This window comes from Hyalella azteca, unplaced genomic scaffold (genome assembly GCF_000764305.2).
Source record: "Hyalella azteca isolate HAZT.00-mixed unplaced genomic scaffold, Hazt_2.0.2 contig5857, whole genome shotgun sequence".
Classification (NCBI taxonomy): Eukaryota; Metazoa; Arthropoda; class Malacostraca; order Amphipoda; family Hyalellidae; genus Hyalella; species Hyalella azteca.
Genome location: NW_025936036.1, coordinates 36,633 through 60,172, shown reverse-complemented (window position 1 = coordinate 60,172; position 23,540 = coordinate 36,633). Strand labels below are relative to the sequence as shown.

Genomic DNA, 23,540 nt, shown 5'->3' with positions numbered 1-23,540 from the left:
CGCACCATTTAAGAGGTCAGCTCGCACCATTTAAGAGGTCAGCTCGCACCATTTAAGAGGTCAGCTCGCACCATTTAAGAGGTCAGCTCGCACCATTTAAAAGGTCAGCTCGCACCATTTAAGAGGTCACCTCGCACCATTTAAGAGGTCAACACACACTATATAACAGCAGTCAAGGAGCCCTAAGCGTCAGTCGAGTCTCGCCTTTCCCTTCGAACGAACCCGAAGCTTCCCCAGCTTTCACACCGCGTCTCCGCCTTGCCCGTTCTTGTCAACTCGAAATTTATTATAATGAAACTTGGCTGCATTTCCATGGTGAGTGATTAATGGTGGTATTGTCTGGTGCTGGAATATACTAAAGAAGCGACGTATATTTGATAGCACACTAAGAGAAGTTTACTGGTCATATTGTCCAAATAATGGCACGCTATCCGCCAGTAACACCAATACAACTTTTTGCCGGTCCAAGCTTGGTAACGATGACCCTTGCATAGGCGAAAAGTATATAAATATTTTATGAAAGACTCGCTCTTATCCCAAAGTGTGCAGATTTTTTCACTAGCCCAGTGAATCCGGTAAGGGAAATTGCAGCTAGGGGAGTAAAGTGAGGTTCGCTGGCCTATAGTAACACGTAGGGTAAGTGAGGGAAACGTTCGCTGGTCTATAGTAACACGTAGGTTAAGTGAGGGAGCGTTCGCTGGTCTATAGTCACACGTAGGGTAAGTGAGGAAAGCGTTCGCTGGTCTATAGCAACACGTAGGATAAGTGAGGGAGCGTTCGCTGGTCTATAGTAACACGTAGGATAAGTGAGGGAGCGTTCGCTGGTCTATAGCAACACGTAGGATAAGTGAGGGAGCGTTCGCTGGTCTATAGTAACACGTAGGGGAAGTGAGGGTCGCTGGTCTATATTAACACGTAGGGTGAGGGAAGCGTTCGCTGGTCTATAGTAACACGTAGGATTAGTGAGGGCAACGTTAGTTTTTCTTTAAATTATATTATTAATATGGAAGTAAGAATTTTGTACGCACAACTTGCCGAGCACTCGACGGCTTCATCGCTTCACATCATCAACTGTAGTTCTGTTTAAAAAAATCAAATTAGTATTGCACCCATGATAATATTTAAAATTATATCATTTTGTTAGCAATAATTCCCTTGAAATTGCAAGCTGATGTACTAAACAAACATTGGATACAGGTTATGTACACTGCTTCTGACAAATACAGTATTTACAGAATTTTATCTAATTTTTAGCTAATTTTTATGATTATTTTTTAGTTTTTATCTGATTTCTATCTAGTTTTTATTAAATTCTTATCTAATTTTTTTTATCGAATTTTCATTCAATTTTTATCCACTTTGTATCTAATTTTTATGCAGTTTTTATCTAATTTTTAAATAATTTTTATCTAATAATTTCATTCGTGTTCTGTTATTCTGCTGTTCTCTTTCATTAATAACTTCTCATATTAATGCTGAAGCCCAATTTGATAATACTACTAATAATAATAATAATACGTGAAGCAATCAACATGATCTGCATCAGGGGCCGTACTTTCAAAACTCGCTAAGTGAACGTAAGTACTTACGCTCTATTTTCTTGTCTATTATTAAGTGAACGTAAGTACTTACGCTCTATTTTCTTGTCTATGATTGAGGGATTTTGCTTGAAAGGCCGTCATNTACTTACGCTCTATTTTCTTGTCTATGATTGGTGGATTTTGCTTGAAAGGCCGTCAATGATTGGCTGATGAACTTACGATCTCTTAACTTTTTTGAAAGTATGAACCTTGAACAGTTAGCTGCAAGTTGCTTGGTCGCCACGGTCAACAGATGGGCTGATTCAACATGTTTCGAAAATAATCGTTTTGAAGTAAATTCTTCAAGTTTACATGAATTTTTAGGCGTTGACAGTGCTACTATAAAGGCTACTATAATGAAGAAATTAAAATTAAGATCAGCTGTTTTAATAGTACGTGATTAAAAACTTGATTTTAATTGATGATGGGAACTTGCGTGCCTATCAACGTTTATATTTATAAAAAAAAATTAGATCAGTACTTACTGCAGTGAGTGACAGAGAGCGCATTTCTAGTCCGTCCTTGAAGTCACGGACAGACAGACGGACAGATGGACGGACGGACGGACATGACGAGCACAATAGCGCCTTTTTTCCATAAATGAGAAAATGCGCTAAAAAATTTTTTTTTAACATGTGAAACTACCATTCGATTAGAACATGAGAAACGTTTCAAAAAAGATTAGAAAAAATTGTCTCGAATTAATTATTTTCAATTTGAATAATTTGAAGTATATTACCATTTTCAGGTTGATTGAATATTGAATAATTTTTTTTAATTTGAATATTGAATTTGAATTTTTTTTTATTGTTGAATAATTTTACTTAAATTGTGACAATCATTTTTTTGATGCACCCTATCAAAAATAAATTCACATAGAAATATATGAAAAATAGATTCTAGTCTTTAAAATTCCTGTATTTTCCTTTGACAGTTGGTGGTAGTGATGTGGTGCTGTGCGGCGATGGTGTAACATGTTGCGTATTGATATTTAACCACCCTACACTAAACTTTACTAATATGTTGCATATGCACATACTGATATTTCACCAGCATACACTGAAAGATATCGAAGTTTAAATATTAATTAATATTAATTAATTATTAATTAATAATTAATAATTATATTAATAATTATTAATTTCCTTTTCGTGTCTCAGTTTGCCTTGATAATAGTGCCTATGAGGGCTACGTCCGCAATCTGTTGGTGCTGCGATTGAAAAAGTGTGTCACCATTTGAACGATATTAGCAATTATACCTTTGGTGCAATAAAAATTGTGCGAATTTTAAGTAATTTTCAGTGATGATGTCGCCCTATTAATGACCCATTAACTAGCAGTATTTTTGTATTAATGTGTTAATGACCCATTAATGTGCAGTATTTTTGTAATAATGTGTTAATGAACCATTAATTGGCATAATTTTTGTATTAATGTATTAACAACCCATTAATGTACAATATTTTTACCGTTGTGTAGGTGCAGCAGAGCTACCCCATCATACCATACAGCTACCAGTACGAAGTACAGGACGCGGTCTCTGGCAACTACCAGAACAAAGCAGAGATGAAGACCAACACCGGAGACGTGTACGGTTCATACTCTGTACTNTTTCAGACGAACGATCGAGCTCCGAAAAGGAGAAGTAAACTGTTTGAGATTGCTCAGAATTTCGTTCATAGATCTTCAAATCAGCATATTCTAATTTTATCACAAACAGCTAGTGAAAAAAACAACTGTTTTCTGAATTGTGAATAATGTTCCTATATTATAAACCGAAATAAATTTTTACGAAATTATTATTTATTAATATTTTTTCGCCATATTGAATTGTGGAGATTTTATACCTGGAAATTAAGGCCGAAAATTAAGATTAAAAATTATTTTTAGAAGTTTGAGACCGTTCAGGTTATTTAAAGTCGTAGGGTTTTGATCAATTAATACTATAAGAGAAAAATTCCTCTTGTTCTTTTCAAACCTGTATTAAATTTTGCATCAAAGTCGTATATGATCTAACTTACAGTTTTTCATCAGAAGAGATGTTTATAAATAGCCGTGACAGCGCTAACAACCGAAAAGGTTCATTAAGTAGAAGTGAATACTGATTATTAAAAAGCGGCCTGCCTGTTCTCCCGTTAATCGGGAAAATTAAATTTGGTTTGATTAAATTTTCTTTATATTTTAGTTGAGATAATTACGTTTATAAATATGTTTGAAAATAATTATAGAGAATATAAATTTTTACCAAATTCTGAAATACAGCCAATTGCTGCTAGTAGGAATTATATTTAAGAATATAAATATAATTGGAATTATATTTAAAATAATTGGAAAATGTTCTATATATGCTCAAGTGACGTGAGTTTCAGGAACAGAAATAATTCGATTAGAGCATTTTTATTCTTTGCCAAGATTAAAGATACTAATTTTTCATCAACAAATTGGATACGCAAATGCTTTAAAACTATTAATAAAATATTTTTGTCAATGTATGTTTTTCGTTTGAATGTTTATCCTGAACATATAGGGAGAGGCACTGAACACATCAAGATCACGGTGCATCTCATTATATCTACCACTGATGGCAACGTAAACAGCATTTAATGCAGAGAATAAAGGTGATTTAAAAGAACGTGCCGTAAAATGTCTTGAAAAATTTTCAATTTGAGAAATGTTACTGAATTTTATATTAGTCTAGCGAAGCTTTCCTGCGATCATTCGAGTTTTATTGATTTTAAAACTAATTCAAAATTCATAAAATGGTGCAAAAATAGTCACCTAGCTGGTCGATTGAATTCCGAAGAGAATTTTGATAGTTTTTAACAAGGAATGTCCCGGGCACAAGGCTTTATAGAAACTTTATATGCTTTATAGAAACTCTTATCATGAAGCCAATATGATGAAATTTCGAAAAGAAATAAATTATGTATGTTTGGTTGGAAAGAAAATAGAAATGGGGCCGTACGGGACATATGTATTCCCTAGCAATCTTCCCAAGCAAAAAATTGTGTGTGTTAAATTTCATTGATTTTATCTTGGGATTCTTTTGAAAAAAATTTGGAATTATATTTAAAATAATTGGAATTTTATGTAAAATAATTGGAATCATATATATTTAAAATAATCAGAACAGTACTGAGGGAGTAGTTGTTATCGAGGTGTTGAATGGTCCTTTTGAAATACATATTTTTTCAAAAATAAAAACGGGGAACAGAAAGAGGTCTAATTAACGAATATAAAATAAGAACAGGGGATAATGGAGCAAGAGGCACATAAAATACAATACTGAATTAAGAAGAATATCTGGAAATAATACAATAAAACTCATATTAACATCTACGCTCAATTTTAATCATTGCGTAGTTCGCACGTTCATTGCGTATCGTCTTTTTTCTTAGATTCAGTGCAAATCGGTGCGTATCGTCTCAGTTATTATACATAATTAAAGCAAAACTTTTGGTGGTTCGTCTCATTTATTATAATAAATGCAAAACTTCTGATAGTTCTGATGTATAAATTGCTTTGTCACAAGTGAAGTTCATGCTAATTACTCACTAAAATTCTAAAGATTCAACAAAAGATTTATGCAGCCGAAATATTTTTTTTTTTCATCAGCCCATCAAGATGAAGTTGCTTTTCGTCAGCGCCATCGTCGCGTTGCTGACATCGTCAGCCAACGCCTTCTTTTGGCCGTGCCCTGCCATTACGGCTGACAACACCACCTCTCCCAACGTCACCGTGGCTAACGCTGAGGTGGGTTATAATGATAATAAAATATATATAATATAATAAGTATAAATATATAATAAGTATAAATATATAATAAGTATAAATATAAGTATGTAGAGTTGTACGATATGATATCCATGTGCTAAAAACAACTCTAAGTTTAGCATTTAAGTTTTCAGGACAAATATTTTTTCTTATTCATAATAATATGGCAGATAGTCAATAATTGAAGATATTTCAGGGCTTTAAGACATGAAATTTAATGTAATGAAATATTTTTAGACATGACAATTAAACGACCTAAAAATCTATGATATAGTATATTTAGCACATGGTGTTGAGTATTTGATATGGTGTTCAGTGTTTGGATATGGTGTCACTTCTAGGACATGGTGTTAAATTTCACGACATAGTGTTAAGTTATTGGACATGGTGTTTTAGGACATGAGTCTCCTAAGTTATAGGAGATGTGTTAAATTTTACAACACGGTGTTTAATTTTAGGACGTGGTATCAACTTTTAGGACATGGTACTCCGTTTTAGGACATAGTGGCAGTTTTTACATCATAACATTCAATTTCTCGTAAATAAACAACAATGGTTTTTAATGATTTTATGCCATGAACTGTCGCGCTTTGCAACAGAAAAAAAACACAAAGTTTTATACCGCATTTAATTCGATACTACTGTTTTTACGCGACACATAATGATCTCCTCTTAATTATTTTCGTACAGATCAAGTCTTTTTTTCCGGCGAACGTGTACCTGAAATCCGGATCTGCGGAAGACAACACGTATTCCTGCCTAAAGATCTCCCTCCTCGAGTTGAATGCCACAGCAGGGACTGGCAATGCAACATATGAATACTACCTCAAGTCAGTGAAGTTTTTGAAGTTAAGATAAGTGAATCAACGCATTATCATAAGCTAAAAATATGATGCGCACCATATTAGAAGCTAGCAACATATTAGAAACTAGCAACATATTAGAAACTAGCACCATATTAGAAACTAGCAAATTTTGTTTAGTGATCTATTGGAACGCTGCCTATGCCCACCAGTCTCGTTCTTTGATGCCCATGCCAGCCAGTCTCGTGCAACGCAGACCATGCCATCAGTCTCTTATATCTCTGCCAATGTCAGTCATTCTCTTGTACCTCTACCCATGCCCGCTAGTCTCTTGCACCTCTGCCCATGCCCGCTAGTCTCTTGCACCTCTGCCCATGCCCGCTAGTCTCTTGCACCTCTGCCCTTTTGCCTTACCTAGCGGACTGTTTTAACTTACTTATGGGACTGTTTTGCCTTACCTAGGAGACTGTTTTAACTTACTTATGGGACTGTTTGCATTACCTAGGGGACTGTTTTAACTTACTTATGGGACTGTTTGCATTACCTAGGGGACTGTTTTAACTTACTTATGGGACTGTTTGCCTTACCTGGATGACAGTATATCATTACATGGCAAATTTCGTCTTATCAGTGGGGTCCGTAGTTCGTGGTATGACGAGTTTAGACAATTATATTGAATACTGCCCAAATTATGAAATATTATTATAATTACAAATAAATAATTACAATTAATTATAAATATACTGCCTAACTTTTAAGGCTATCATGAGTGCTTTTCGTGAATTACTCACTATGTATTATTTGATTGAATTCCGTGAGTTATTGTGGGGCTGAACAGCTTGAAGATATTAAGACTTTAACGAGACTTTTAACTTTTTTAATGAATACTGTTCTTAAAAGCGAGAAACCCTTAACTTTTTTGTGCTGGGCATGTACAAATTTTGAATTGTATTCTACAAGTATGGAAATTTAAAATATATAAACTAACGAATCAACAACAATAACAACCATCCTTTTTGACAATAAAATCCATGATGAACATCATTCTGCTTAAAATTTGAAATGCCAATGAATAGGTTCGCAAAGTTGTATTTAAGATTTATTATCAATAATCTCCCCAATTAATTTCATTGAGACAATTCTTGAAAATTAGTATGATGGAGGATGTTGATTTGAATAAAATGAAACGGTTAAATTAATTTCAAACACGACGGAATGTTAAATGATGTTGTCTGATCGCCGCGTGCGGTTCGCCCCTGCCTTAAAAAAGGCAGGGGCGGCGAACCCTTAAAAAGGGTTCGCCCCTTTTTCTTTTTTTCTGCACTCTGATAAATGTTGATCTCGGGCGCCTTAGTGGGCTGATAGTTTGGGCGCCTTAGTGGGCAGATAGTTTAGGTGCTTTAGGACGCTGATAGTTTGGGCGCTTTAGCGGGCTGATAGTATTGTGCACTTGAGTGGGTTAATTTTTTTGAGCTCTTTAGTGGGCTTATTATACTGAGCATTTTTGTGGGCAGATAGTTTAGGTCAAATGAAGTGGTAGGAAATAGAAGGCCTATCAATGTACTATATTTTTGAGATTTTTTCCGATAGGAAGAAACAAGGCGCCTAGCATCCACAAAAGACGGCTAAACTTGGTCTTGTTTGGACAATGAAAGTTGTTTATTGTAGCCAGTATTCTATGGATGTTTGACGTAATATAATGATACTAAGTAGTTTCAAATTTCGTCAACTCATGTGATCATAGCTAGAAATTTCCGAATTTTATAAACTCATTTGATAATAGTCACGAACTTCTTATTTTTCAAATCTACTGAATATTGTTAAATTTCATAGTCATCTCTGGCAATAACCTAAAACCTAAAAATAATATTGAAATATTTTTTTTTTGCTTGATGCAATATTTATTTCAAGGAGACTAGATCCTTAATTCTTTACGAGATTTTATCAAGATAAATATTTAATGCCATATATTTGCCTTATATCGGCCTGAAATGCGGTAAACAAGAAACGATGTCAGGCAAAAATTACACTTATATTTTAATTAAACAAACGTATTGACTGTTTCAAGTCGGATCATACAATTGAACGCTCCTAACATCTAATACTTAAATCAGCCTTACACTTCAAAATAAGGAATACAATATAGTATTTAATGTTTAATTTAAAATAGTTTCCGTTGTACGAGTCGTGCAGTAACGTTGAATGGGCGCGTTGACACGACGTAGGAATTAGGCTAAAAAGTATGTTTTTTTTCCGCCATTAATAGGTTGATCTCGTTAGCTCGTTAGGTAAACTCGACTGTGTCCAAGAAGTAGGAAAAGGCCGTGGTCAAGGAGTTTCTACTACAGTTTCCCACTTATGAAGGTTATATTCATTAAATTTAAATTAAAAATTTTGTGTACATTAAACTTCTAGATATGTCTCTAGGAAATTCACGTAAATGCTAATTAAATAAGAATTTTGTAGCCATTATTAATAAGTTCATGGCTTACTAATTTTCGATATGTCGAGTTACAATCAAGTCCAGACTGAGTAAGTCCAGACTCAGAGCATCCGATTGTTCTTGCACCATTTAAGAGGTAAGCTCGCACCATTTAAGAGGTCAGCTCGCTCCATTCAAGAGGTAAGCTCGCACCATTTAAGAGGTCAGCTCGCACTATTTAAGAGGTCAGCTCGTACCTTTTAAGAGGTCAGCTCGCACCATTTAAGAGGTCAGCTCGTACCATTTAAGACGTCAGCTCGCACCATTTAAGGGGTCAGCTCGCACCATTTAAGAGGTCAGCTCGCACCATTTAAGTAGACATACTAAGTTACAAGCGTGCTGAGTGACTCAGTACAGACTCAGTAAGATGCAGACATACTAAGTTATAAGCGTGCTGAGCGACTTAGTCCAGGGCCTATACTTTCAAAAAAAGTTAAGAGATCGTAAGTTCATCAGCCAATCATTGGCGGCCTTTCGAGCCAAATTCACCAATCATAGACAAGAAAATAGAGCGTAAGTACTTACGTTCACTTAGCGAGTTTTGAAAGTATGGCCGCTGACTCAGTAAGATGTAGACATACTAAGTTATAAGCGTGCTGAGTGACTCAGTCCCGGCTCGGTACTGCCAGTTCATGTACCACAAACTCGGATCAGATTAGCCCTAGATCAAATTTTTTCACCAAAAAAATGTTATATAGGCGTATATAGAGGCGCGTATATAATCGTATATAGGTGTATATAAGAGTATAAAATGTAAAATCCTCATTCACTGCCCCTTTTAATGAACCTTTTGATGAGAAATACCAATAATAGTTGCATTTTGAGATAAGTACTGACGCGACAAGACGNATTCAGCGCTCCATTCAGACGAATATTATCTTGTAGGAAAACAAATGTTATTGAATGATTAAGGCCGGTGCGGATACTGTCTTCTACCAAAACAAATTCTATTGAAGGATTAAGGCCGAGTTATTTAATACTGGGGGCTTCTGCACCAGAGCGTGCTTAGCTCTAGTTATTTAATGACCAATTATTAAAGGTACCAATAAAATTATCTGACTGGTCTGATTACCTTTCTTCGGCGCAAATGAGTTTCCATATTGCGAGAGAACACGTGGCCTTGAATTGGTCTGTTAAAAACTGAAATTACCGTAGGGCTGTAGTTCCAAATCCCGACAAAATTTTCAAGATGGCATGCAAAAAAAAATATATATATATATTTCATTACATCAGTTAGATAAATATGTACACTATAAAGCTTTTTTAACAAGGTAGTGCAAATTGAAGAATACTCGTGCAGTTCATTAAGTTATACGGACATATTTTAAAAATGTTTTTAATATGGCTCTGAAAACTCAAACACCGCAGTCCAGTCAGTCCGAATCCCTATATCGGTCAGCGTCCTGAGTCTCTCCTCTTTTAAAAGCTTCAAGTAAGTGTGCTTTACAGATGATTTACAAAGCAATGATAATAAAAAGTGCCTGTCTGTTTGATGTTCATTAATTAGAGAAAATAACTACATGTCTCCACTGGCGGCCAATCATGTGGCAATAGAGAACGGCTGTGCTATTAAAGGATTAATATGAGGCTGTCTCTTATACACATCTAGATGTGTATAAGAGACAGGTAATATACTGTATACTGTAACACATCACACTATAATATTTTAATTGAAAAATAAAGTCACAAAATTATGACTTCGCATTCTAACATTGATCTTTACCAACATGTTGCGTATTGATATTTAACCACCCTACACTAAACTTTACTAATATGTTGCATATGCACATACTGATATTTCACCAGCATACACTAAAAGATATCGAAGTCTAAATATTAATTAATATTAATTAATTATTAATTAATAATTAATAATTATATTAATAATTATTAATTTCCTTTTCGTGTCTCAGTTTGCCTTGGTAATAGTGCGTATCTGTGCTACGTCCGTAATCTGTTCGTGCTGCGATTGAAAAAGTGTGTCAACATTTGAACGATATTAGCAATACTACTTTTTGTGCAGTAAAAAATGGTGCACATTTTAATTAATTTTTGGCTGCGGTGTCGTCCTATTAATTAAGTGCAGTATTTTTGTTTTATTTTATTTCTATTGGACATATAAGTAAGATTGTGATCATTAGAGCAGAGTTATCAGAGCAGAAATAATTTTAATACAGCATTTTAAATCTTGATTAAAAGATTTAAGATACTAATTTCTTATCAACAAATTGGGGACGAAATTTCTTTAAACTATTTGTAAAAATAGTTTTTTTTTTCGATTTATGTTTCTTGTTTGGTATATTAATGACCCATTAATTGGCAGTTTTCTTGTTTGATATATTAATGACCCATTAATTGGCAGTTTTTTTGTATTAATGTATTAATGACCCATCAATTGGCAGTATTTTTGTATTAATGTGTTAATGACCCATCAATTGGCAGTATTTTTGTATTAATGTATAGTAATTGGCAGTATTTTTGTATTAATCTATTAACAACCCATCAATGTGCAGTATTTTGGTAGTAATGACCATTATTATACAGTATTTTTGTATTAATGTATTAATAACCCATTAAAGTACAGTATTTTTACCGTTGTGTAGGTGCAGCAGAGCTACCCCATCATACCATACAGCTACCAGTACGAAGTACAGGACGCGGTCTCTGGTAATTACCAGATATGATTGGCTGATGAACTTACGATCTCTTAACTTTTTTTGAAAGTATAGGCCCTGATCTGCCTCTGGACAGTTCGCTGCTACTGTTCGGAAACGGCTATCCGACAACAATAATTTTTCCTAAATATTTTTCTTGCATAAATAAATACGGGATTCTAATGATACGAGGTCACACTACGTTCAAAAACGGTTCCAACGCCATACGAAAAAAATATTTTTAAAACATATTTAGAAAAAATTGGGTTAGTCGTTTAGCCATTTCTGCAACTGTAGTTGCTTGTACGCCACGACCAACCTAACTTGTGTGCCTATCGACGTTTTGCCATATTTATAAAAAAACATAATTAAATAATCATCTGAAAATACCATAAGACTAGAACATGAGAAATGTTTCAAGAAAGATTAGAGAAAATTGTTACGAGTTAATTATTCTTAATTTGAACAATTTGAGGTACATCACAATTTTAAGTTGAACTGAATATTGTAATTACAGTGTAATTCTATTTAAATTGTTATAAAATAAATACTCATAGATATATGTGGAAAATAGATTCTAGTCTTTAAAATTCCTGTATTTTTCTCTTACAGTTGGTGGTAGTGATGTGGTGCTGTGCGGCGATGGTGGTGGTGACCGCGGCACCACAGGCCATTGTTGCAGTGTCTGCACCACAGGTAATATACTGTATACTGTAACACATCACACTATAATATTTTAATTGAAAAATAAAGTCACAAAATTATGACTTCGCACTCCAACATTGATCTTTACCAACATGTTGCGTATTGATATTTAACCACCCTACACTAAACTTTACTAATATGTTGCATATGCACATACTGATATTTCACCAGCATACACTAAAAGATATCGAAGTTTAAATATTAATTAATATTAATTAATTATTAATTAATAATTAATAATTATATTAATAATTATTAATTTCCTTTTCGTGTCTCAGTTTGCCNAGCAGAAGCAATTTGCCGATACGCCTTATTTGAAGGTTCTTGCCTAAAATACGAGCTTATTGAAGAAGACTCCCAACACACAAGAGCTTATTGAACTAATATCTTTACTCAAGCATGAGTACGTTGAACAAGTTTTCCGTAAACAAGAGCACGTTGAACGCGTCTTCTTTCAAACAAGAGCACCTAGAACAAGTTTTACTTAAACAAGAGCACCTAGAACAAGTTTAATTTAAACAAGAGCACCTAGAACGAGTTTCATTTAAACATGAGCACCTAGAACGAGTTTTATTTAAACAAGAGCACGTTGAACGCGTCTTCTCTCAAACAAGAGCACCTAGAACAAGTTAGATGTGTATAAGAGACAGCGTCCCAGCCGTTCAATAACAACGTCTCAGCCGTTCAACAATATTGTTGGTTCAGCCGCCGATGTTACTCACAGTTCGACAGCACAAGCCTAAAATCATTTATCTGTTAATGTTATGGTTATAATTATTTAAGAGATTTACCGGAATATTATTCCAGTTTTTGATGAAAAATAAAAAATTTCGACTAGAAATTAGAGAAGTTTTTAGAAATTCGATCTTTTCAGACGAACGATCGAGCTCCGAAAAGGAGAAGTAAACTGTTTGAGATTGCTCAGAATTTCGTTCATAGATCTTCAAATCAGCATATTCTAATTTTATCACAAACAGCTAGTGAAAAAAACAACTGTTTTCTGAATTGTGAATAATGTTCCTATATTATAAACCGAAATAAATTTTTACGAAATTATTATTTATTAATATTTTTTCGCCATATTGAATTGTGGAGATTTTATACCTGGAAATTAAGGCCGAAAATTAAGATTAAAAATTATTTTTAGAAGTTTGAGACCGTTCAGGTTATTAAAAGTCGTAGGGTTTTGATCAATTAATACTATAAGAGAAAAATTCCTCTTGTTCTTTTCAAACCTGTATTAAATTTTGCATCAAAGTCGTATATGATCTAACTTACAGTTTTTCATCAGAAGAGATGTTTAAAAATAGCCGTGACAGCGCTAACAACCGAAAAGGTTCATTAAGTAGAAGTGAATACTGATTATTAAAAAGCGGCCTGCCTGTTCTCCCGTTAATCGGGAAAATTAAATTTGGTTTGATTAAATTTTCTTTATATTTTAGTTGAGATAATTACGTTTATAAATATGTTTGAAAATAATTATAGCGAATATGAATTTTTATCAAATTCCGAAATAGAGCTGGAATAAAATGTTAGTTATCTGCTCAAGTGGCGTAAGTTTCAAGAACAGAAATAATTTGAATAGAGCATTTTAATCTTAGCCTAGATTAAAGAAACTAATTTTTCATCAACAAATTGGAGACACAACTGCTTTAAACCCATATTTAAATATACATGTGTCAATTTATGTTTTTCGTTTGAAGATTTATCCTGAACATAGAGAGTGGCACTGAACACCAGGATCAAATTGTATCCCATTATATCTACCACTGATCGCAACGTGAACAACATTTAATGCATACAATAAAGGTGCAGAAAAAATAACGTGTAGTAAAATGTCTTGAAAATTTTGCAATTTGAGACCACTGATGGCAACGTAAACAGCATTTAATGCATTCAATAAAGGTGCAGAAAAAATAACGTGCAGTAAAATGTCTTGAAAATTTTTCCATTTGAGAAATGTTACTGAATTTTATGTTAGTCTTGCGATGCTTTCCTGCGATCATTCGAATTTTATTGATTTTAAAATTAATTTAAAATTAATAAAATGGTGCAAAAAATAGTCACCTAGCTGATCGATTAAATTCCGAAGAGAATTTTCATAGTTTTTAACAAGGAATGTCCCTGGCACAAGGCTTTATAGAAACTTTATATGCTTTATAGAAAATTTTATTATGAAGTCAATATGATAAAATTCCGAAGAGAAATAAATATTCAGGCTTGTTAGATTGGCAAGAAAAAAGAAACGAGACCGTACGGGACATATTCCCTATAGGGAATTATTTTAAATATAATTCCAAATATTTTAAATATAATTCCAATAATTTCAAATATAATTCCAAATATTTTAAATATAATTCCAAATATTTTAAATATAATTTAAATTATTTTAAATATAATTCCAATTATTTTAAATATAATTCCAATTATTTCAAATATAATTTCAATTCTTTTCATATTTATTCCATAAGGTTGCTATAGCAACCTTCCCAAGCAAAAAAAATTGTGTGTGTAAAATTTCATTTATCTTATTATGGAATATATATGAAAATAATTGAAATTATATTTGAAATATTTGGAATTATTATTTAAATAATTGGAATTATATTTAAAATAATTGTAAATATTTTCAAAATAATTCTGTCAATTATCTATTCGTAATTTTCACGTCATTTTCAATCTATATACCTTGTTTTGTTATGCAGTGTTGAGGGAGTAGTTTATATCGATATTTTTATGGTCTATTTTGAATCGATATTTAAAAAAAAAACGAAGGAACAGACAAAAAGAGGTTTAGTTAGTGAAGAGAAACTTAGAACTAGGGACAGTGTGGCGTGAGAGCACATAAAATAAAATACTGTATTAAGAAGAATATCTGGAAATAATACAATAAAACTCATATTAACACAGTAGAAAAATAACAAACATGCGGGAACTGACATGATTTCCTGGCAACTTTTCTTAGATTCAGTGCAAATCGGTGCGTATCGTCTCAGTTTATCATAATTAAATCAAAACTTTAGTTCTGATGTATAAGTTTTGATTTAGAACTATGATGATAGTTCTACTATCATCATAGATAGAACTATCATCAGAACTAGATTAGAACTATCATCAGAACTATGATGATAGTTCTGATGTATAAATAGCTTTTTCGCAAGTGAAGTTCATGCGATTCACTCAATAATATTCTAAAGATTCAACAAAATATTTATTATTTTATGATTCAGAAGATTTTTTTTTTTCGTCAGCCCGTCGAGATGAAGTTGCTTTTAGTCAGCGCCATCGCAGCGTTGCTGACATCGTCAGCCAACGCCTTTTTTTGGCCGTGCCCTGCCATAACGGCTGACAGCACCACCTCTCCCAACGTCACCTTGGCTAACGAAGAGGTGGGTTATAATGATAATAAGTTTAATGCAGTTATAGAGTTTACGATATGACATCCATGTGATCTACGACAGTGCATTAAACTTTTCAAGACAAATATTGCAGGGCTTTAAGACATGAAATTTAATGAAATGAATTATTTTTAGACACGACAAACCTAAAGTTCTATGATATGGTATATTTAGCACATGGTGTTCAGTGTTTCGATATGGTGTTACTTTTAGGACATTGCGTTAAGTTATTGGACACGGTGTTAGGTTATAGCACATGGTGTTAAATTTAAAGACATGGTTTTAAGTTATATGACATGGTGTTGATTTTTAAGACATGGTATTAAATTTTAAGACATGGTGTTAAGTTATAAGACGTGATGTTAAATTTTAAGACATGGTGTTAATTTATAGGACATGGTGTTAAATTTTACGACAGGGTGTTAAGTTATAGGACGTGGTGTTAAATTTTAAAACTTTTTTTAAGTTATATGATGTGGTGTTAAATTTTAAGGCATGGTGTTAAGTTATAGGACGTGCATGGTGTTAAATTTTAAGACATGGTGTTAAGTTATAGGACATGGTGTTAAATTTTAAGACATGGTGTTAAATTATAGGACATGGCGTTGAATTTTATGACATGGTGTTAAGTTATAGGACATGGCGTTAAATTTTAGGACGTGGTGTCCAGTTTTATGACATGGTGCTCCGTTTAAGGACGTGGTGGCAGTTATTACAACAGAAAAAAAAGTATTATACTGTATTTAATACGATGTTCAACGATTTATCTGAGCGTCTTTGTTTGACGATGTGACATTCAATGAAGACTTTATTTAACTTCGGTGCTGCACTACACGACACCAAAACTATAACCGATTGAATTCACAGCTCTGTGACACATGACGTTCACTACCTACCCTATACTTACCCTATACTTACCTTATACTTACCTTATACTTACTGACCCTATATTTAATATTACACAACCTATGATTCCGTGAAATTGCATTCGATGTTTTGCACTATTTTTGAAAAAATTGTCAATATGGACTTTAAAGTTTCGTGACCCACAGCAAACATGTTTTGAATGTACGAGTAACATGTCATGTGCACATAACATGTATGTGCACGAAGTTTCTACGCTTTTTCTACATTTTCTGTTTAGTACAACGCAACAGAGATGTTCTTAAACAATTTCTATCACTCAGAAAAAATTATCTGTTATTTTTAAATGAATACCTATCCGGTAAGTTTTTCACCAAGTTTTTCGTGACTTAATGAGTTGCCTAATTTTCGCTGGTTTTGCGAACCGATCAATGAATGTTGGTCTAGTACGTTGAAAAACCGCCTACTAAGATCCACTCTTTATTATTTTCTTGCAGATCATGTCTCTTTTCCCGGCGAACGTGTACCTGAAATCCGGATCTGCGGAAGACAACACGTATTCCTGACAGTCTCTTGCATCTCTGCCACTGCCTGTTAGTCTCTTGCAACTCTGCCACTGCTTGCCAGTCTCTTGCATCTCTGCCACTGCCTGTTAGTCTCTTGCATCTCTGCCACTGCCTGTTAGTCTCTTGCATCTCTGCCACTGCCTGTTAGTCTCTTGCAGCTCTGCCAATACTTCCCACTTGAACGCAACACTGTCTAATTTTAACAAATCTTAATAATAGAAGAAGTAAAGTTTCGAAAACTCGAAAATCAAAATTTTTTAAAGCCCTTGCATTTCAGGCGGAAATCTTGTCTATTTATATTGTAAGTTTACCCTTTACATTTCCAGTAACCCGCTGAGATTGACCTGAAATCATAGAGATAATTTCTAAATGCGATATAAATTTTTTGCTGTGAACTCTTATTTTATTCGTATTTTATTCGTATTTTTTCCTATTTTAATCATATTTTTTGTATTTTATTCGTATTATAATCATATTTATTCTTATTTTATTCGTATTTTATTCATATTTTCTTCGTATTGGCAAAGAAATGGTCCAAAAACGTTTAGGATGCTCTTTGTCACTTCGTAAACCATGCCTATAAGAAATATGTCGATGATATGAATTTATAACTTGTACAACATCCCGTATTCCATACTCAGTTTGATCAACAAATATTCTATTCACTTGCTATATTTCCTAAATAAATATTTGTGTAGTGATTCTTATGTTAGCAATGCCGTAATAATATAATTTTTCATAATCGAAATGATGTTCTCATCCTGTCTTGCAAAGCTCTCACTAACATCCTCGTTCGCTCTTGATTTCATTGACAGCATCGTGTTATTTTGATATTACTGACATCATCGTTCTCTCGTTATTTCAACATCATAATTCACTCTCACTGACAACACCATTCCATCGGGATCTCATTGACAACATCATTATATCTTGATAGTACTGACATCATCGTTCATTCTTGGTCTCAGTGACAACACTATTCCCTCTCCATCTCACTGATACCCTCATTCTCTCTTGGCCTCACTGACATTCTTCTTAACTCTCGATCTCACTGACATCATCGTTCATTCTTGGTCTCAGTGACAACATTATTCCCTCTCGATCTCACTGACACTCTCATTCTCTCTTATTCTCACTGACATTCTTCTCAACTCTCGATCTCACTCACTAACATCATATTATCGTTGTCTTTCTGACAGCGGCGTGGAGAAAACTAATCAGGGCACCTACGCGCTGGCAAATAAGTCTCCATTTGGCATCACATTCACTGGCCTCCCCAACAAAAGTCAGTTCAATGCTCGTATATTTATAGTAGAGAGTCTCGTATATTTTTTAGTCTCTTCTAGTTTCTCGGTAGATGTTCTAGTGTCTCAGAATATGTTCTAGTGTCTCCTATATGTTCTAGTGTCTCAGTATATGTTCGAGTGTCTCAGTATATGTTCGAGTGTCTCAGTATATGTTCTAGTGTCTTAGTATATGTTCTAGTATATCAGTATATGTTCTAGTGTCTCAGTATATGTTCTAGTGTATCAGTATATGTTCTAGTGTCTCAGTATATGTTCTAGTGTCTCAGGATATGTTCTAGTATATCAGTATATGTTCGAGTGTCTCAGTATATGTTCGAGTGTCTCAGTATATGTTCTAGTGTCTTAGTATATGTTCTAGTATATCAGTATATGTTATAGTGTCTCAGTATATGTTCTAGTGTATCAGTATATGTTCTAGGGTCTCAGGATATGTTCTAGTGTCTCAGGATATGTTCTAGTGTCTCAGTATATGTTCTAGTGTCTCAGTATATGTTCTAGTGTCTCGTATATGTTCTAGTGTCTCAGTATATGTTGTAGTGTCTCGTATATGTTCTAGTGTCTCAGTATATGTTTTAGTGTCTCAGAATATGTTCTTGTGTCTCAGTATATGTTCTAGTGTCTCCTTATATGTTCTAGTGTCTCAGTATATGTTCTAGTGTCTCAGAATATGTTCTAGTGTCTCAGTATATGTTCTAGTGTCTCAGAATATGTTCTAGTGTCTCAGAATATGTTCTTGTGTCTCAGTATATGTACTAGTGTCTCAGTATATGTTCTAGTATCTCAGTATGTGTTTTAGTGTCTCAGTATATGTTCTAGTGTCTCAGTATGTGTTCTAGTGTCTCAGTATATGTTCTAGTGTCTCAGTGTATGTTCTAGTGTCTCAGTATATGTTCTAGTGTCTCAGTATATGTTCTAGTGTCTCAGTGTGTGTTCTAGTGTCACAGTATTTGTTCTAGTGTCTCAGTATATGTTCTAGTGTCTCAGTATATGTTCTAGTGTCTCAGTATATGTTCTAGTGTCTCAGTATATGTTCCAGTATCTCAGTATTTGTTCTAGTGTCTCAGTATATGTTCTAGCGTCTCAGTATATGTTCGAGTGTCTCAGTAAATGTTATTGTGTCTTAGTATATGTTCTAGTGTCTCAGTATATGTTCTAGTGTCTCAGTATATGTTCTAGTGTCTCCTATATGTTTTAGTGTCTCAGTATATGTTCTAGTGTCTCAGTATATGTTCTAGTGTCTCGTATATGTTCTAGTGTCTCAGTATAAGTTCTAGTGTCTCATTATATGTTCTAGTGTCTCAGTATATGTTCGAGTGTCTCAGTATATGTTATAGTGTCTCAGTATATGTTCTAGTGTCTCAGCATATGTTCTAGTGTATAGGTATATGTTCTAGTGTCTCGGAATATGTTCTAGTGTCTCAGGATATGTTCTAGTGTCTCAGTATATGTCCTAGTGTCTCAGAATATGTTCTAGTGTCTCAGGATATGTTCTGGTGTATAGGTATATGTTGTAGTGTCTCGTATATGTTCTAGTGTCTCAGTATATGTTGTAGTGTCTCGTATATGTTCTAGTGTCTCAGTATATGTTTTAGTGTCTCAGAATATGTTCTTGTGTCTCAGTATATGTTCTAGTGTCTCCTTATATGTTCTAGTGTCTCAGAGTGTCTCAGTATGTGTTCTAGTGTCTCAGTATATGTTCTAGTGTCTCAGTATGTGTTCTAGTGTCTCAGTATGTGTTCTAGTGTCTCAGTATATGTTCATGATTCTGTTTTTGTTATGGAGTAAACATATCATTGATATGTTACGTTTACGGCGTTTAAATTCATGCCCTTGTTAACCATAAAAATATGAACAAAATATATTTTTTCAACATTCAGGATTATTTTTTATTGGAAACATTATCAGCGATAAATGCTATATATCTCGATGGAGACATATTTACTCTCTTGGCTATGAACTTTCTTTCTTTCTTCTTATTTAAAAGAGACTGATTACAAATTTTGGCTGGAACGTCTACATGCTCTTTATATTAGTTGTTTAGTTCTTAATGTTAGTATCTTAATATTTCGTTGCAGTGTTCGGCGCAGACTCAGGCACCAAGTCTCTAGCGTACGTGAGCAAGGGAACTAACTATGGCATCTTCAGGAGCTGTCAAGGCGGATTCCTCAACTTCGGCTACACGAGTGCGTCTTATTCATATTTACTGAACCTTTTTTCACCGTCTCAGAATATTATTGTAACAGTGTCCATTATCACACTTCTTTCAGTAATTGTTTCTAAAATCTACGAAATTTCAGCATAGTATTGTGTCATTGTATATTCTATACACTTCATTAAGGTCTATACCTTTGGTCTATTATATTTGGTCTATTCCTTCCTTTGGTCTTTTCTAAAAGACAAGTTGATATTTTAAAGTTTGATTGAATTTTCTGAATACTTCAATGATTAGAAGTAATGGTGAGCACGTAACAGGCTTCAAAATGCATCTGTTCAGATCTACCATTTACTCTACCTTCTCAGACCATGGCTATATATTCACTCTACTCCTCCTAACTTCGTCTGTATGTCCACTATACTCCTCAGACCATGGCTATATATTCACTCTACTCCTCAGACCATGGCTATATATTCACTATACCATCCATGGGCACTGGCAGAGTTCATGTTTATTTTATCTGCCATACTACGGCTAAATGTTCACATTTCTCATCTAGATTTTGGCTACCTATTCATTTTACTCCCCCATGTAATGGTTACGTATTCATTTCCCTCCCCAACATTACGGCTATCTATTCATTCCCCTCTCCCAGACTATGGCTACCGATTCATTTCCCTCTCCCAGACAATGGCTACATATTACTTTTCTTCGCCCAGACTATGGCTCCCCATCCATTTTCCTCGCCCAGATAATGGCTACCTATTAATTTCTCTCTCCCAGACTATGGCTATTCATTTTCTTCTCCCAGATAATGGTTACTTATTTATTTCCCTCCCCCAGACTATGCTATATCTATTTATTTCCCTCCCCCAAACTATGGCTACCTATCAATTTCCCTCCCCCAGACTATGGCTACCTATTTATTTCCCTCCCCCAGACTATGCCTACCTATTTATTTCCCTCCCCCAGACTATGCCTACCTATTTATTTCCCTCCCCCAGACTATGCCTACTTGTTCACAACCTCAAGCTTCGATTCGACTGACCTGGACTGGCGCTGCATGGCTACAGGCTTCAAGACGGTAGTGCCAGCCATCGGCGGGGGGACAGTGTACCCAGGAGGGATTTGTTCTTCCGGAGGTGGTCATGGTGGAGGGCGTATCTCATACTGAGCGTTCATCTTCAGCGTCCGCCCCTCAAACTGTCCTTATGAATCTAATCCTACATAATTGAATGAAGTTGATCAGTTTATCAGAAATTATCAGAAATTTATATTTATAATCTGGATGTTAGACAGAATGTGCCTTGGGGTTTATGCGTTCAAAATCATTCAAATTGTTCCAAGACTGTATCGCTTTCGGGCATAAACAGTTCGCTTAAAATGAGTGAAATTGAATATAGATGAACAACTTTTTACAAGTATTTTGATTGAATATCCCTTTTGAATTTAGATCAATTTAAATGAAATCGAAAGACTGGGCTCTTTCCTCAAAATTAATGATCGCTAGAACACAGACAGCAAATTTGTTTCATAACTCACGCTTCCTTACCATGCAGCCCATGACGATAGAATTTTTAATCTCGAAACTTACCCACAAGGATTCTTATGTAGTTATCTTTCAGGAATGCTTTCAGGAATGAAGTTGATTATTTAATGAAATAAAATATTGCGAAAGAGACGATTGGCTTCTGAGGTGTGACCGGACGTTTCAAACGTCAAAGATGGCCACCACAAAAAAGGCGGAACGTCAGTCACGAACGTATAATCTCTAGGTAGTTTTCTTAGAACCATCGGTGTAACAAAACACAGTTTTTCCAGTCAACACTGCGATTTGAAACACTTTTATTGACACAAACTAGGGTAAAATGTATTTGTGAAATCATGAACTTAACAGGTATAGTTTAAAACAAAGAGAAAGCAGGTGGTTCGTACATTCAGTCGTGTAAGGAAGAGGGTACACTGCGGAAACAAGAGCAGAAACCGTATCAGCACAACGTCTAGTCAGTAGCTGCCACAATATTAGCCCTATTGAGCAAATAACTGTTGCTGAACGGCATAACTGTTGCTGAATAACTGTTGCTGAACGGCATAACTGTTGCTGAACGGCTTCCTTAGTGACAAACTCAACCGCCCTCGACACTTCTCTCTGAAGCAGAGAAGGTCGGAAGTTTATGCGATGCAACCGGCCTCACTGAGAGTTCATCAACACGAATATGTACAATTTGCCACCCTGATAAAGAAATTGAAAACAACAACAATAAAAACCTATAAAAAATACCGTGAACAATTTCTCAATCGTTCATAGAAGTATCTAAATTTACACAACGAAATAACCATGAAATCATTTGCTGATATTCAGCTCGTCTCATTTACCGTGAACTTGATTTCCTTGGGACACTTTGTCGTGTTGGTGCAGGCATAAAAGCTGTGCCTATACTTTCAAAAAAAGTTAAGAGATCGTAAGTTCATCAGCCAATCATTGACGGCCTTTCAAGCAAAATCCACCAATCATAGACAAGAAAATAGAACGTAAGTACTTACGTTCACTTAGCGAATTTTGAAAGTATGGCCCTGCAAAACTTTACCTTCGCTTACGCACAGGAGAGGTTCTGCTCGCTTGAGGAGTGGTTCTGCTCGACTGAATAAACTATTCATGATATTTGAATAATCATACTCAACCGTAATCATTTCTCTGTACGATGGAGTTTACATCTCTGTAATTATAAGCAAATCGTTTTGCATTTTATGTACTCAAATTTACGTTTTGCATGAGAATCGCAATTAGCCCCTAGGTATGGAGGCAAAATGATGAACGGTATAATACCTGCGCAGTACGGTATAATACCAGCGCGGTACGGTATAATACCTGCGCGGTACGGTATAATACCTGCGCGGTACGGTATAATACCATTAAGCATATTACGCAGATTTGGCCTACCGGGCAATTGACTTCCAAAAGAAGCTGGTAAATAGAAGCAAAACACCCTACGTGGCCGACTTGCTCCTGATTCACCCCTAAGCCGAATATAGTTCCTCTAAAACGACCTTAATCGGCACGAAAATTTTGACAGGGTTAATGCCTGCGCGGTAACTGCCGAGTGAATTGTGATTAAGCACTTCTATGAATCAGGAAAATCCGAGGCTATGGAACTATAGCGTTCGACAAATTCAAATCAGTTATACTGTATAGCGAAAAAAAACATAATATTCAGCTCAATGCACGATGAATGGAAAGCTATAAGGATCTAT

The 23,540-nt window shown here is 34.7% G+C and overlaps 2 protein-coding genes across 2 annotated transcripts in view; both read left to right on the top strand.

Annotated features, from left to right (window-relative positions):
• The window catches only part of LOC108667088, a 23,409-nt gene extending 1,705 nt beyond the window's left edge, over window positions 1-21,704 (top strand). The window contains exons 2-6 of the mRNA XM_018154077.2: window positions 5,196-5,333; window positions 6,045-6,184; window positions 18,026-18,111; window positions 20,209-20,316; window positions 21,293-21,704. Coding sequence (XP_018009566.1) covers window positions 5,205-5,333; window positions 6,045-6,184; window positions 18,026-18,111; window positions 20,209-20,316; window positions 21,293-21,462 — 633 coding nt within the window. The 5' untranslated portion in view covers window positions 5,196-5,204 and the 3' untranslated portion in view covers window positions 21,463-21,704. The remainder of the gene's footprint in view (window positions 1-5,195; window positions 5,334-6,044; window positions 6,185-18,025; window positions 18,112-20,208; window positions 20,317-21,292) is intronic.
• LOC108667087 overlaps window positions 1-23,540 on the top strand; it is a gene marked incomplete at its 5' end in the record, with an annotated part of 65,222 nt that overhangs the window by 20,954 nt on the left and 20,728 nt on the right.